The 16,977-nt window shown below is 41.1% G+C and overlaps 1 protein-coding gene across 1 annotated transcript in view; it reads right to left on the reverse strand.

Annotated features, from left to right (window-relative positions):
- Positions 1-4,147: 4,147 nt before the first annotated feature.
- Positions 4,148-16,977, reverse strand: part of OTOL1 (otolin 1) — a 33,496-nt gene continuing 20,666 nt past the window's right edge. Inside the window, exons 3-4 of the mRNA XM_073578950.1 lie at positions 15,164-15,235; positions 4,148-5,049 (exon numbers count right to left, since the gene is read on the reverse strand). Coding sequence (XP_073435051.1) covers positions 4,148-5,049; positions 15,164-15,235 — 974 coding nt within the window. The remainder of the gene's footprint in view (positions 5,050-15,163; positions 15,236-16,977) is intronic.

Here is a 16,977-nt window from a genome sequence, read left to right on the forward strand (position 1 = left end):
TAAACTGTAATATGGAGAATGTAGTGTATTTAATTAATTGCAATATATGCCGTATGCAATATGTAGGTTGTACGATGAATCCCCTTAAAACTAGAATCCGCAAACACCTGTCAGATGCTAGTAATCTGCCTATGGTTGGTGCATCAGTAGTATCCCGACATTTTTCAAAAAAACATAATGGAGATTTACATGTTTTTTCCTTTATGGGCATTGAGCATGTAAAAAACCATTGAGGGGTGGAGATTTTCACAAAAAAGTGCTTGCAAGAGAAAGTAGGTGGATATTTGAGTTGGGGACACGTATGCCACAGGGCTTTAATAACCGCCTGGATATCATTATGCACTATTGATATATTTGTACTATACAATACTGGTTAGTACTATTGTTATATGTTTTTGTACCATTTAAATCTTTTGGTCAGGATATTGGACATTCCTAATGTATTTTTCTCTAATATGTTGAATCCTTTCTTTATAATTCTTATGCATGTTGTATACTGATCAATATGTGGATAGTTTATATGTTTGATCTGCTTTTATAACACATGTTTTTTAGTCTCTCACATATGTCTATAATTACCCTAATGGGAGTGGGATGTATATAAGGCTCCATGTTTGGAAAGCAGATCAGATTCTGGACTGTGAAGAAGGCGGGTTTTACCGCTGAAATGCGTAGTCCTATCTGCACTACTTTCCTGCGTTATTGCTGTTTTGAACTGCTTGGACCATTGTATTTTAATGGATTTATCAATAAAAAGAAAGAGAAAATAATTTTTTAACAGCATCCTGGATTGCTCACGTTATTGCTGGACTTTTCTCTGTCGTTGTTCATATATACTGTGTGTATATATATATATATTAGCCATAATATGGGTAGGAGAGAGAAGTACAGAGCTGCAAACTTTATCCAGATAACTCCAAATGAAGTTGAGTCCAATGTACAAACTGGGTGGGTGCTCGTTCCGCTGGTGAGCTCAGCAAAGCAGGAAAACATGGAAAAATGGATTCGGCACACCAGCCCATGTAAAATGTAGAAAAACCATAAGAAACACCTGACGCGTTTCTGGTGCATGGCTAGCACCTTCCTATGAGTAAGGGCGCTAGCCATGCGCCAGAAACGCATCAGGTGTTTCTTATGTTTTTAATACAGTTTGACATACCGGAATAAAGCTTTTTCTACATTTTACATGCTGAATCCATTTTCCCTTGTTAACCATAATATGGTATCCAGAACGTATGGGAGAAAATCAGCATCAAGGACCAAGATGAGATGATAATGCCATGGGTGTGACCCCATGAGTATCGCTACTAGTAGCAGCTTTATCAGGGGAAAGAAGTAAAATGAAGGTAATAAACACCTGTTAAGGTCAATCAAAAATTAAAACAATAAAACAATGGAAGAATAATTTCAGCCAATATTTCACTGAATACCCTTATGGATGCATAAAATATATAAATAAATCAACTAAAGTGAGTGTACATGGCTTTCCAAATAATTAGTCACTTTTCCCACCCAATAGAAATATGAATTAATTAGCCCCTGTGCTCCTTCCACCAATTCAATACCAGTCACTCTCCTGCATCCTCAACCCTCCACTGAGCTCCTACCACTACCCAATTCATTATAAATACTGTACATGTGATATCCCTGACTCATTCTATTTACATACCCCAAACTTAAAGGGAATCTGTCATCAATTTTTTTTTTGCCTATCAGCTGTGGCCACCGGCATCAAGGGCTTATCTACAGCATTCTGTAGATAAGCCCCCGATGTTACCTGAAATAGAAGAAAAATGAGTTAGATTATACTCACCCAGGGGCATTCCAGTTCGGGTCCGGAGGGAGTCGTGGTCCGGTCCTGCGCCTCCCATCTTCCTACGATGCCATCCTCTTCATTCCTGGCCGTCGCGGCTCACCCATCCCAATTCATTATAACATACTGAGCTCTCACCCATCCCAATTGATTACAACATACTGTTCTCTCACCCATCCCCATCCAAACTCATTATAATATACTGTTCTCTCATCCACCTCCATCCCAATTCAGTACAACATACTGATCTCTCACACATCGCCATCCCAACTCATTATAACATACTGTTCTCTCACTAATCCCCATCCCAATTGATTACAACATACTGTTCTCTCACCCATCCCAACTCATTATAATATACTGTTCTCTCACCCATCCCCATCCTTTTTCATCATAACATACTGATTTCTCACCCATCTCCATCCCAATTCATTATAACATACTGTTCTCTCACCCATCTCCTATTCCAATTCATGAATAACTCACCTCCCCTGTAGCGCTCTCCCTTTCTCTTCTTGCATGGGCTAACATGGTAAACAATGCTACCGTGCAATGACATCATTGCTCTGGCTGAGTCATAGAGTAGGCGATGGGCTGCAGCTACACTCTGTCTCTCTATTGCCGGCAGCAGAGACATAGGAACCCTCCCTACTGGCAATAAGCGCCTTCTATGGTGGTGCAAAAAATATTAGAATGAGGGCAATCTGACCATGGGCCCCACCAGAGTCACAGGCCCCAGGCGGTAGCCCAGATTGCCCTCGTTATAATTCGCCAAAGCACTATACTCAATTGTGGTAATAAACTCAAGACACAGTGAGAATTAGCATCAAATGCAGCTTTTCTTATATCAATATATGCAGGCAGGCTGGTTAGAAATGTGGGTAGATTGGTGTTGGGCAGGAAGCAGGGCTGAAAATCAATTTGTCTGTTCTATTTAGAGGATCAGACAAATGATATTTATGTGCAAAAAGGATCTGTTTAATTAATGATGAAAACGAAAGTAGACGTGTGCCCCACCTTTCCTGGATTCCATTTTGTCAGTTTTTAGAGCTGAAAAAAAGACCCACTTATAGAACTATTTCTTCAATTCTAAAGACTGGCATAAAAAGGAACCCAAATGGACTATATAATAATTGGGCTCTTTGCTTCCATTTACGTAACTGATACAAATTGATACAGGTGCACATGAATTTTGTTGGTTTCTCTGATAAGAGCAGACAAGCGGAAAGTACAGAAATGTGAGCTTAAGGGCATGTCACACTAAGAGATATCGCTATAACTAGTGACGTTATAGCGATATTGCTAGCGATATCTCTGTGTCTGATACTTGCCTCCGACCGGCTCCCCCGCTGGTTATCGCTGATCGCGCGAGAACGTTCAGGACTGTTTCTCGTCGTCAGCTTCCTGCTGCGCTTCCTGCTGTGAGGACGAGCGACACGTGGAGCCGGGCGGGAGGACGCAGGATCGCCGCGTCTGACAGGTAAGTAGCGATCCCCGTCCCCAGCGATGTCGCTGGTGAGATCTGCCTGTGTGGCAGCTCACTAGCGACCACTTAGCGATGTACCAGCGATCCTGACCGCGTCATATCGCTGGTCGGGATCGCTGGTACATCGCTAAGTGTGACAGTACCTTAAGTCTTCTCTTAATTACATCTGTATTTTACAATACATGTCCTTGGCAAATAAGGAGTTCAAATACTGGACTAGTAGAAGGCGCTGGAAGACTGGTAATGGGCCACCGGTTAAGTTGGGTAAAATACTTTCATTGCCCTGGGTGCTGGCAGCCTATGTTATGCCACTACTGAGAGTACACAAAATCCAACTTTGGCTCTTCCCTTATAATTTAGCAGCATGAGAATCTCTCCCTTTATAAATGGCAAAAAGCCCTTTATACAACACACAAGTGGTATATCAGTTGATAGTAAGTGATAATAATTCATTAATATTTCAGTTGGTAATGAATGACAAATGTTCTTACGCTTCTTTCCAAATGTTTATTGATCCAATTTATTTAGTTGTATATAGAATTTGAGAAATTGTGAAATATATATTTACAGCTATACATTTGTTCTATTCACAGTAGAATTACTTGATTGGAAAAATAAAACTGAAAAACGCACAGGACAAATGTTGATGATTCAATGGATACTTAAGATTTGTATCCCTAATACAGAGTAGGGAATGTTTCGAATTTCCATAATTAATTAATGGGTCATAAGAAATCAATGTTAAATTTAGATATTAGGAAATTATTATGTTTTAATTAAATGGAACTAAAATGTATCCAAAAACATGTGCCTGATTAAAATCCTTATTCTGATAATATTTAATCAGATTATGTTAATTGTGTTTCAACAGTGTCATCTGGATATAGCAGAAATCCAGTAAATATGCTGTCATCATCATTACTCACGTAAATACCATTCCAATCTCGGGAAACCTCTAACCAAACCTGGTCCCCAACATTTAACTTCAGGACCAGCATCGCTGAGGCCTGGTCTATCTCCTGGCCATAGAGAGTTTCACGGCTCTTAAACATCTTTTTATTTTGAGCAACAATACTAATCCTCGCAGGCCGTCCCCTGACCGTAACGTGGAATGCAAACACATAGGTTCCAGAGATTGTACAGTTAAATTTACCAGTTGTAGGGTTGTATTCATCCTGTTCATTGTACAATATTCTATCAAACTTAACTGGAGCATTAGGGGCAGGGAAAGGTTTTGATAGACCTACAGTGAAAGCAGATCTTGTGGGTTTATGATTATCTCCTTTAGATCCTTTGAGACCTCTGGATCCTTTCTTCCCTGGTAGGCCTCTAACCCCTTTCAAGCCAAAATTTCCCTTTGGACCTGGCGAGCCTATTAAACCAGGAGGGCCAATTTCACCTTTATCCCCCTTTTGTCCTGGTTCTCCCTTTTCTCCAATTTCTCCTTGAAAACCGTTCATACCATTTAGCCCAGCATCACCCTTAATACCTTTGTCTCCCTTTAATCCTCTTTCTCCAGTTTCTCCTATATCTCCTTTTTCTCCAGTTTCTCCATAATTACCCTTCTCACCTATATCTCCCATTTCACCCTTGTCTCCTTTTTCCCCATCAATGCCATTTAAGCCCTGCTCTCCTTTTTCTCCTCTGTCCCCTTTTGTGCCATTTTCACACATGTCGCCTTTGTTTCCTTTTTGTCCTTTCATACCAGCAAGTCCAAGGTTTCCTTTTTCACCTTTAGGTCCAATCTCGCCTAAAAAAAGTCAAAAAGCCAACATTAGCTGTTTTATTGCTATGAAGTACAATAGATAAGAAGTATCATATTAATACTTGTGCTTTTGGGTATATCGGTATATCACTAAGAATAGGCAGGAAAAGCCCCATGTCTTACCTGATTTGCACATATCCTCTTCAGAGAGGAAGTGGACTGAAACTCTAGTTCCACCTATTGTGGGTAGCAATCCTAAAAGTCAATATTAATGCTTTAAGGAACTTTGCTATGTGACTTAGGATAAAAAGCCAAACCAGACATTTAGTTTGCAGACACATCTTTCTCGGTGTGTGCCCCACATCACTGCAAAGCAGGTCTGATTTGGCTAAGTGACAGACCTTTATCTGAGGGTCTAAGGAAAAATATTTCTCCTTGTGAGGAGTGCCAAACTGACATAAGGAGACTTATACACCATACAAATACTCTCTTTAGAGAGGAAGAGAACTTGAACTTTAGTTAAACCTATTGGAGGTAGCAATTCTAAATGTTAAGGCTGATCCTTTAATGAGCCTTTCCACATGTCTTAGGATAAAAATCCAAGAGACACTCAATTTGAAGAAACTTGTTTCAGGGTGTTTGACCCTCATTAGTACAGAGTAGGTCTGATTTGGCTAAGAGAGAGGCATCTGACAGGGGTCTTTCTTTGTTACTTAGCCAAATCGGAGCTCCAGCTTTGCCCTGTTGAGGGCAAACACCCTAAACCATTTGGTCTCTAAATAGAGTGTGTGTGGTTTGGCTTTTTATTCCAAGTCATGTGTCAAAACTTGTAAGAGGTCAATATGGATTTTTAGGATTGCTACCCCAATAGGAGGTACTAGAGTTCCTCTTCCTCTCTAAAGAGAATATGTGCATATTTCATTTTCCAGTATTGCATGCTCTATAAGTCTCCTCTCACTTAGCACTCTCCACAAGGAGGTTACCTGATTTCAAATCATTACAAATATGATACTCATATTGACACAGCCATTTTTCTTTACTAGTACATATCATATTGATTTTACTCTATTTAGCTTATTTATCAGTAATGCTTTAAATCTATACTGAAGTGAAACACTGTTCACACTGGAATGGTGGCTTCTATTTCTAACAGTAACCTTAATAGATATGTAACAAATGGTATAATCTTTCTGGATCCATATTACAGACCCTTTATTTCCCTGGTGGCCTTGCTGAATTGCCGGAGTGCTTACTCTGCTAAAGAGGCCATGAGGTTAATACAAATATAAATGTACAGTATGTTACAATATGTCAGTATAAAGTGTTATCACTTGGTAATATACATTGGGTTAAAGATTTAACACAGGCGTGCTGCCAAATGGTATGCCATTAGCAAATTTTTGTGTAGGGATCCCATTGATGCTGCACTTTGAGGAATATGGCACAGCTAATATTCCTTTTAATGTCAGATCTTACAGGTGGCACACTGTATACAAGTGAGCTCCTATTTGATAAAATGTTTGCCGCTTAGGCCAGTAGTGCATCTACCAAATATTTGGGGTTTAGAGTTGCTCTTACTGCTCCTCCGTAGAAAAAATTAGTAAGCTTCTTTACAAGTTTTCTGACTTTTATGATACACTAACATTTTGCAATATTCATTTATAACTGTGTAAAATCATTTCATATATCCTAATTCTCTGTATTCTTTTCCTTTGGCAAAGCAGTTTTTCAATCGATTCCAGAAGCAGATTACACAGGAAGGAGAAGTTCAAACGAATTGGCCACTTTCTCTTGTTATTGCACTTTCCTCAAAAATTGACAAGCTCGTCTATTCATTAAGTGGCTGCCGGTGGAGGCGCATATGACCAGATCAGTCAATTAGCCTGCTTCATTTATAAAACGCCTCACGTGGGAAAGCGGATTTTCTATTAACTCGGGCTGATGGGCAGGTCTTGTCACAAGTTGTTCCTACGGCAGCCACTTTATCGACATTAGTGCTGTTTAGTTTTTGTGGAAAGTTGCGCAAAAAAAGAGAAAGTGGGCAATCCCTAAGTTAATATAGTATTATCAACAATGGCGCTATTAACTCCCTACTGCTTAATTAGCAAACTATGTGACAAATCCACCTGTTGCTCCTTAGAATAATTTTATTACCAAGTAAATGTTCCAGCTATTGGAAACATACAATAGAATTGCCACAAATCATGAGTAAATAAACAATATATAATGCAAATCGCAGACTAATGATATACAACTTTATCCTACTACTAGTACAAATAAACAATAAAAACCCCTATGTTAACTCCTATATCTATAGGAGTGCAAAAAACATGTTTTTTTTGTTTTTTTTTATTTTAATACCTTTCAAAACCAAGTTATGTGCACAATGTCCAGCAGATTTTCAATTAATACTCAGAGGTTGCTCAATAAAAAAGATAGTATCACATCTGTTTAGACTACAATCACGATTTTGTGCTCGCAGTTATTCGACCTGCAGGCATGATTTCATAGTGTATACTCAGTACTTGTTACCTGCCTGTGTGTTGTCGAGTCTGGTTAATTCATTGCATGTTACCGATATGCTTCTAACAAATAGGTAGTCCATAATGTGAGGTGTAGCAGGGTTCTCGAAATGGCAGTTCAGGATCTGAATCTGAAGCTCCGTTGTGGGGCCACAGACAGCAGCGCACATCCGATGGAAGTGCTAGTCGTTGGAGTGCAAAGGAGGTAAATCACTAGTGGGGTAGAGCGTAGTGTGATGTCACGTTACTGGTACAAATCCTGGAGAGATTTCAGCTTCAATCCAACAAGTTTTGGTAACTACGGTTTCCTTCCTCAGAAAGACATCCATCAGGTGATCTTAACCCTTTATATAGCTCCCATATCCAGCTACACCTTGATCCTTGGATAATTCACTGACAGGCAAACAACTCAATCTCGCTGTTTAACCCTTTAGGTTTTAATGTGTCTAATTCAAAAATCCACTGGTTTTCCAACCATGACATACGTTTAACATATTCGCCTCCTCTGCAGTTTTCTTCCATTTTTTAGACCGCCCTCAGTTCTGTGCCCTCTAGCATAACCCCATGCTTCATAGTATAATGTTTAGATAAGGGACGATTCCCAGATTTTCTCTTTGTATTACGTAGATGTTCATTTATGCGCATTGTGAGGCAGTGAAGAGAATCATTTATGAGGGTCGTTATGCCCCTGTTCTAATCTCTGTGGAATTGTGAAATAAACCATCCCAGGGTAAAGGTTTGTTCGGGCATGGATCACGAAGATCAGGGATACCTGCCGTAGGGGGTCACCCTCATAGGGAAAGTGTGTAAACCCGATAGGTTTTCCTTAGAGGTGTAGGAAGGAGAAGTTGAGGAGACCTTATCAATCCCGGAGCTGGAAGTCTCACTGGGAATGTTTTGGACAGCTCAGCTCCAGGATCCCACCTTGACTCAAGTGTGGGGAAAGGTGATAGAGGTAAATGGAATGGCTCAGCAATCGGGGGCAGATGCGTTTTTTCCGCGTATGGCAGTCAACCAGGAGTTGCTATATCGAGTTGACAAAATCAGGGATGAAGTAGTGGAACAGCCTTAGTGCCCCATTCCTATTGCTGGGTGGTGCTTAAGATATCCCACAAACTCATGCTGGATAGTCACTTAAGGTTAAAAAGACACAAGAGCTTATTCTTAAACAGTACTTTGGTCCAGGATTTATTCAGAGGTTTGGGATTCATGGCCAGAGTGTTAGCTGACCACACACACCGCAAATTTTCATAGTCCATTGGTTCCCCTGCCTATTATAGAGGTACCTTTTGAACGGATTACTATAGATCTGGTGGGGCCCTTTGTAAAGTCAGCTCATGGCCACCATCAGATATTAGTAGTAGTAGACTATGCTAATCGTTACCCGGAGGCAATTCCGCTTCTTCACACCTCGGCTAAACTTATTGCCATTTAATTACACCTGCTTGTTTTTCCTCCTCCTCTTTGATTGACAGCTCTGGCTTTATAGGGCCATAGAAAGGTGGCCATAAATTGAAAACAAGCAGGTGGGAAGGTGTAATTAAATGCCCACACCATGATGCACTGAGTGCTTGTACCTGATTTGAACAGTCCTTCTCTGAGGTAAGAGCCCTATTAATCAAGAAATTTGCTTTTTGCTTCAGTCAGTCCCATTGATGCAGGTGTATAAAATCCAGCCGTGTATTCTTACAAACATTTGTGAAAAAATGGGTTGTTACAAAGAGCTCACTGGAATACAATTCCACCGCTGCCACAAGCCAGGCTAGGACATGTATTCCCTTCTAAATATTCCATGATCAGTTGTGAGTGGTATTATTGGAAATAGAGGCATTTAGGCACCACAGCAGCTCAGTCACAAATGGGGATTACTAAGCAGAGTAGACAATTGTCAAGGCGCATAGTTTTTTTGCTGTCAATGTTCTGTAGACTCAATAACTGCAGAGTCCCAAACCTTCTGTGCCATTAACATCAGCACAAAAACTTTCCGCAGATGAGCACCTGCATGCAAGCTTTACATTACCAAGCACAATGCCAAGCATTGATTATAGTGGTGTAAAGCACACCGCCACTGTACTCTGGAGCAGTGGAAACAAGTTCTGTACAATAATAAATCATGCTGATGGACAAGTCTGGGATAGCTGAATGCCAGGAGAACGCTACTTGCCTGACTGCAGTGTGCCAACTGTAAAGTTTGGTGGTTGAGTGATCATGCTATGGGGTTGTTTTTCAGGGGATAACCTAGGTCTATCAGTTCAACTGAAGAGAAATCTTAATCATTCAGTGTACCAACACTTTGTGAACAATTGTAGCTTTGTAGCCTAGTTTTGTAGAAACAGTTTGGGATAGGTCATTTTCTGTTCAAGCATGACGGCACTAATACACAAAACAAGATCTATAAGGGTTTGGTGAATTTGGTGTGGCAGAACATAACCTGCATGCAGAGAGCTCTGACTTCAACCTTTGGGATAAACTAGAATGGAGATTAGGAGCAAAGCGCTCTGGTCCTAGATGATTGTTTGACCTCACAAATGTTCTTTTGGATGAATACACAAAAATTCTTACATAAACAATCTAAAATCCTGTGGAAAGCCTCAATAAAGGTGGAAACTGTTTTAGCTGTAAGGGCAAACCAATGCCACATTAATGCCTATGGATTTAGAAAAGGACGACACAATATCCTGTAGGCATCACGTGTAGGCTTCCCAATACTTTTGTCCGTATCCTGTATTTCACATTTCATAAAACTGTGTGTAAATCCACCCTTAAAGTTTTATTGAGTGTAAAAAAAAAATAAAATAGCCTACAAGTTATAATCTTCACCTCTAGCAGTTTAGAAGTTGCTAAACTTAAAATAATGTTATGCTGCACTAAGGTGCTAAAGAAAGGATTTTCAATTATAGCAATTAACATGTCTTATAAATATCTTTAAAAAAGTTGCAAAACTGTTATGGGTGGTTACTATTCCAATGAAAATAATGAAAATTCACAGGAGGTGCACTGAGTTAGGTATATCATTAGATGGTTTTAAGAACTAAATGACTTTATGGAACATATGTAATTAGCAGTTACTGAACTGTATTAACAGCTAAGAGCAAAGATCAACAATTCCAGCATCCACAAGTTGTTGGCGTTAGGCAGTAAAAAAAAATAAAACTACCTAAATTATAATGTTATGGAGACCTTAAAAAAATGTGTTTAGCATGCAGCTAAAAATAATACTGCTTCCCCTGTGCATGATTGCAAGGTAGGTAAAATGTGCATAAATGTCTGATAGGTATGACACTCAACAATAAGGTCAGAGGTCTGCTAAGCTCCGATCCACCAGTGAGGTGGCCACATGGACACACTGATTGAATATGGAGGCCAGCATGTATATCCAAGGCTTTCTCCATTCTAATCATAGTCCATTAACAACACAGACAACCAAGCTTGGCTAGGCTGTGTCCGTAATTCATGTCCAATATTATCAATGGTTCACAGCCTGAAGGGGCAATGCAAGACCCTTCATGTCCTGTACAAGGCATAGCATAGCTATATCACTATTTCCCCAATTTATTTTTTCCACCCATGTAAGAAAGAGCATTTTCAGTCGCTTCTTTTGAGTGAAGGGGATCAAAAACTTAAATATTAATTTTATGTCTACAGCACAATATTGAAAAATAAAAAATGATTATTTGCTTTTTACCATTTTCATTATGTTTTTGGGGTTAGTGATATTTTTCTTTTTTTCCCAAAATATATGTGTCATGATCCAGGCTGGATCTGATAGTTTAAATGCACAAATTTAACTTTTTTTCCTTTGGCTTGGTGCCAAAGTGGGTTGATTGCCCCCCGGTGGCCATTAGAATTATTACACGTGGTGTCATTCATTCTAAGTTGCCCGGTGGTGGTGAGTGGTATCGCACCTTAGTTTTAGGGTTAATGTGCACGCAATTACAAATCAGGCGTTAGGCTCTATAAAAGGGAGCCAGGTGGGTTCAATCACTGTTGGTGAGATTGTGTTCGTCATTTGGGAAGCAAGCCTGGGTGAGGAAGGAGCTGAACCTGAGTCCTGCGCAGCCCAGCCAGAGGGGACGAGTGGCAGCTAGGTGGTCTGCAAGAAGGGCTGGCATGACGTGGTGGAGTCACAGTTTATGGTGTCGGCAGGAAGTGCTTGCATGGCTTGGTGGAGTGACGACTATGGAGAGAGTTGCACTCAGCATACGGGACTTGATTGCTGAGAGCTGGACTCAAGCATGCTTGACTTTTTGGGCAGGAGCTGAACTCATCTTTGGGACTCTGTTACTGGACTTCTGCAACTGGTGGTGGACTCTGCTCCAAGGCTGCACTATGGTGAAGGATCCAGTTATGATGATGGATCCGGGTGGAGGAGAAGATGCACGCAGGTGGTGGGCTCTGTTGCTAGGAGCGTACGCAACAGAGCAAAGCTAAGTGGTGTTTCCCCTGTATTGTCATTTTTCCTCATGTGTGTTTTGGTGCAGTGGTGGGATTAGTTTCCGCACCAACCAATTCCATAGTGAGGATTTAGGTCAGGACGAGCTAGGGTTTTTAGGTTCCTGTTGCGCGCCTGGTGCGGAACTGGCATAGGGAACGTTAGGAGTGCAGGGACACTGGCTCAGGGGAGCTCAGGAGGTCTCCTCTTCCCTATTCCCTATTGCAGGGCCCATCATTGTTATTGTTACCCAGGTTCCCCCTTTATTATTTAAATTTGCCTTACTGGAGGCGGGGTTTCCAGACTTGTATATACGTGTAATGTCTAAATTCGCCAGTTGGAGGCAGTGTATCCAGCTGCACGTGTTTATTATTTAAATTCGCCCCACTGGAGTCGGTGTATCCAGCGTCACGGGCGTCACATGGGTTCGCCTTGCGGTACTCGCTGCATCCAGACACACGTGACCATGACATTATCACCAACCTTACTTTTTTTTTCTGGTGAGCCTTGGCCATGTGGAGACCTGTGAGTAATTGCTGCCGGGCCTCACTGAGGTGAGTGGGGAGCGGCAAGGTGTGTTAGAGCCGCTGCAGCAGCAGTTATCTGGGTCTCGGGCCTCTGCTCAGGTAACCAGGAAATCAAAATGGCGGCTTTGGCAAATTGCGGTTCTGGCAAAAGCCCCCTTGAGTCGCTGCTGGTGAGCGGGACTTGTTCATACAGGTGGACGTAACCAGACAGGTGGGTGGAATTGGTGTCCCCATGGTGCTGTCTGGGGTTCCCCAAGGTGAAAGGGCTGGCATGATGTGGTGGAGTCACAGTTTATGGTGTCGGCAGGAAGTGCTTGCATGGCTTGGTGGAGTGACGACTATGGAGAGAGTTGCACTCAGCATGCAGGACTTGGTTGCTGAGAGCTGGACTCAAGCATGCTTGACTTTTTGGGCAGGAGCTGAACTCATCTTTGGTACTCTGTTACTGGACTTCTGCAACTGGTGGTGGACTCTGCTTCAAGGCTGCACTATGGTGAAGGATCCAGATATGATGATGGATCCGGGTGGAGGGGAAGATGCACGCAGGTGGTGGGCTCTGTTGCTAAGTGGTGTTTCCCCTGTTTTGTCATCTTTCCTCATGTGTGTTTTAGTGCAGTGGTGGGATTAGTTTCTGCACCGACCAATTCCCTAGTGAGGGTTTAGGTCAGGGCGAGCTAGGATTTTTAGGTTCCTGTTGCGCGCCCGGTGTGGAACCGGCATAGGGAACGTTAGGAGTGCAGGGACACTGGCTCAGGGGAGCTCAGGAGGTCTCCACTTCCCTATTCCCTATTGCAGGGCCCACCACTGTTAATGTTACCCAGGTTCCCCCTTTATTATTTAAATTCGCCCCACTGAAGGCGGTGTATCCAGGGTCACGTGCGTCACATGGGTTCGCCTTGCGGTACTCGCTGCGTCCAGACACACGTGACTGTGACAATATGAAGCCGATTGTATGGTATTTTCCTGGTATATTCTCCATATCGCCACCTGTCCTGGGGTCCTACTCATCTTGTCTTGGAAAGAGCTTGCCCTACATGGGCTTTCTAACTACCTCCCCACTGCAGGATATTATTCTTTTTGGTGGTTACTTGCCTTGATTTACCTATTAGCACAGAAGCACCTTTAGCATTCCTTATTTGGATGAACGGGACATGGGTAATATTGCTGCATTTGTGAGTAGCAACCCCATGGCTTCTGTTGATTCCTGCAAAGTGTCATGTCACATTCTAATTTTTATATTACAGTCTAATAAAAATTGAATTTTTTTATCTCACTCACCAGAGTACTCCTTATTCTCCTAATTTCCTATATTCTCCCTAATAATAATCTTTATTTTTATACAGCGCTAACATATTCCGCAGCACTTTACAGTTTGCACACATTATCGTCACTGTCCCCAATGGGGTTCACAATCAGTATGTCTTTGTTGTATGCTTAGCTGATCTTAATAGCCAAGAGGGTGTTGTAGTCAAGAAGGTGCCCACATCGAAGACATGAAGAATCCACCCTAAATTTATTATACAAGAAATATAGGGCCGTGTCTCAGAAACAGAGCAACACAAGAATGAAAAAGACAACTCCAGATCTGGAAGAACCGCAGCATTTAGACTAAGTAAAATAACAACGTACAGGTGCATCACACAAAATTAGAATATCATCAAAAAAGTGAATTTATTTCAGTTCTTCAATACAAAAAGTGAAACTCATATTATATAGTCATTACAAACAGAGTGATCTATTTCAAGTGTTTATTTCTGTTAATGTTGGTGATTTTTGCATTGAAGAACTAAAATAAATTAACTTTTTGATGATATTCTAATTTTGTGAGAAGCACCTGTATACGTTTATGGTAAGTGACTGATCCTCTTTAAATATGAAGCACCTTTAAGAAAAAAAATGTTAGTTCAGTCACAATGATTGCATTAGGAAGATACCAACATTCGAGACCAACCAGCCATAAATCATTGTCTCGTGGTTACAATGGGTCACATTGGGGGAACTAGCTTTTAGTGATGTCATCCATAATAAAAGATAAGCAGAGACGCTATTTTCCCTCTGTATTGATAAGGCTTGGATAAAATTACACATCGCCTACCTCTTCTTCCGACAGCTATGTAAAACTTGAAGCAATTCTTCCTAGCAACATTAAGCAAGAATTTATCCCATCAATTCACCATAACTTTCCCAAATTAGAATGTTCCGCTTGGCAGTGAAGCGTATATGTTATTAAGTGGGTCCTGTTCCTCCAGTGATGAGTGCACACATTCTGTAGGACTGCAGTAATTAAAATACCACAAAATTTAGCACCAGACTCGAAAAGCATCTGTGTTTCTATAATTGCTATACAGTTATCAAGAACACACACCGCATTCTTTGCCAGAGGGAACAAGTGTAACAATCTGTTTAGGGGTCTTTCCCTGGCAGCTAATGGGTTAAATCAATTATTTAAACAGCATTTCTTAAGCAGAAGCACATGTTTGCTCTCCAGTCACACAGGCAACTATCAATGTATGCCTGTCTGCTACCTGCAGAATGTATGTATCTGACAGATCTCGGAGGAGATTGTTTCTCCTTCAGCAGAATCAATTTGAACAGAGGTCAGCAGAGCAGAGTTTCATTACAAGAGATGTAGAACGAGAGACCGACAAACATAATTGTGCATCATTCATTATCATTACCTGCTTCTCCTGGCTTTCCTGGGAATCCGGGAATCCCACTAGCTCCTTGGTCACCGTGTTCACCTTTCTCACCTACATATAAACATCTGCATTAACATTGGGACACAGCAGAGATCTCTATCCCCGGATGATGGCATAAACTGGAATATGACTATAGCGCTATGGAAAATACAGTTATGGATAACACTATGAATATCAAGGTCTAGCCGTAAGCTGATCAGGCCGCACATATCACTATGTACTAACACATCACCGAAAATCTTCTGTTATTATTGGAGCTCAGGACAAAGGTGTGTAAAATACAATAAGATGGAGTCTCACGCTGAAGAAGTGTTTTAAGAAAAAATGAGATTCCATATTTCATTTTAAAATTGGCACTGCGAAGATGAAAGCTGTAACCTGATTGCCAATAGGCTACACTTTTGTTTGTTTGGTCAGTTATTTCCTTAAGTCATCAATATTGGTTCATCAGGGAGTCCAGCAGTCAGCCAATTAGCCATTTGAAAGGACCACTAGGTAGGGTTCCCCCCATCCCTTCATTGTTACACTGCTCCCAATGATGTGACTAGAGTCCAATGGGCCCCAGTGCAAGATTTGGATTGTGGCCCCCTTCTTGAGATATATATGCCCTCCATCCTAGTATATATGTTCCTCATCCTGGTATATATGTGCCTCATCCTGACCCCATCCTAGTATATATCCTCATCATGGTTCATGTCCCTTAATCTGTGCCCCATCCTGATATATATATACATATCCCATCTTAGTATATGTCCCCTGTTCTGTCACTGTTCTTTGGATCTATCAGTGAACTGATAGATCCAAAGTTGTGACAGTCCGGTTAAATTTTTTTTTTTTTTTTCCCCGTATATGTACCTACCTACTGTCAATGTAATGCCTTTATGCATCTGTATCTGTACTTGTTCCTGCCTTGCTACTGTAATGCTCTGAATTTCCCCATGGTGGGACGATTAAAGGATTATCTTATCTTAATGTATAGAAAAGAAAACATTATAATCATCATTCATAGAAGTCATGGAGCACTATAGCAAAAGTATAATGAACTCACCATATTTCTCCATATAGTATAATGCACAGTCCATTGTCCTCCCTGTAGTATAATGCACCCCCATAATCCTCCATACAGTATAATGCACCCCCATAGTCCTTAATATAGTATAATGTACCTCTCATAGTTCTTCATATAGAATAATGCACCCCCCTATTCCTCCATATAGTATAATGCATACATAGTCCTCCATACAGTACAATGCATCCCATAGAACTACAAACAGTATAATGCACCTCCATAGTCAAATTTGTAGTATAATACACAGACCATAGTCATACATGTAGTTTAATACATAGCTCATATTTATACATGTAGTATAATGCATAGCCCAAAGTAATCCATATAGTACAATGCACAGCCCATAGTCTTGCATATATTATAATGCACAACACATAGTCATCAATGTAGTAGTATGACCTCGTTGTACTTACTGATTTTAAAAAAATAAATAAATACTCTCTTTTCCTCAGCTCCCCCGCTGGGCTGTGTCCTCTTCTGAATCTAGCAGCTGACTTCAGCGTGCAAGAGACGGGTCTCATGATGTCACTGACATGCTCCCCGGTCACGTGCATGCAGATGTTAGCTGCTGGCCTCTGATTAGCCAGCAGCATGTATTGATGCGCAGACCTTCGCCATGTCAACCACTATGACATCATCGTCACCATGGCAAATCACTATTACCTCATTATCGCCATGGCAACCACTATGATATCATCATCGCCGGACCCGGTTGCAGAGGCAA

The sequence above is a fragment of the Dendrobates tinctorius genome, unplaced genomic scaffold (genome assembly GCF_039654945.1).
Source record: "Dendrobates tinctorius isolate UK_male_01 unplaced genomic scaffold, ASM3965494v1 ptg000060l, whole genome shotgun sequence".
NCBI classification, from domain to species: domain Eukaryota; kingdom Metazoa; phylum Chordata; class Amphibia; order Anura; family Dendrobatidae; genus Dendrobates; species Dendrobates tinctorius.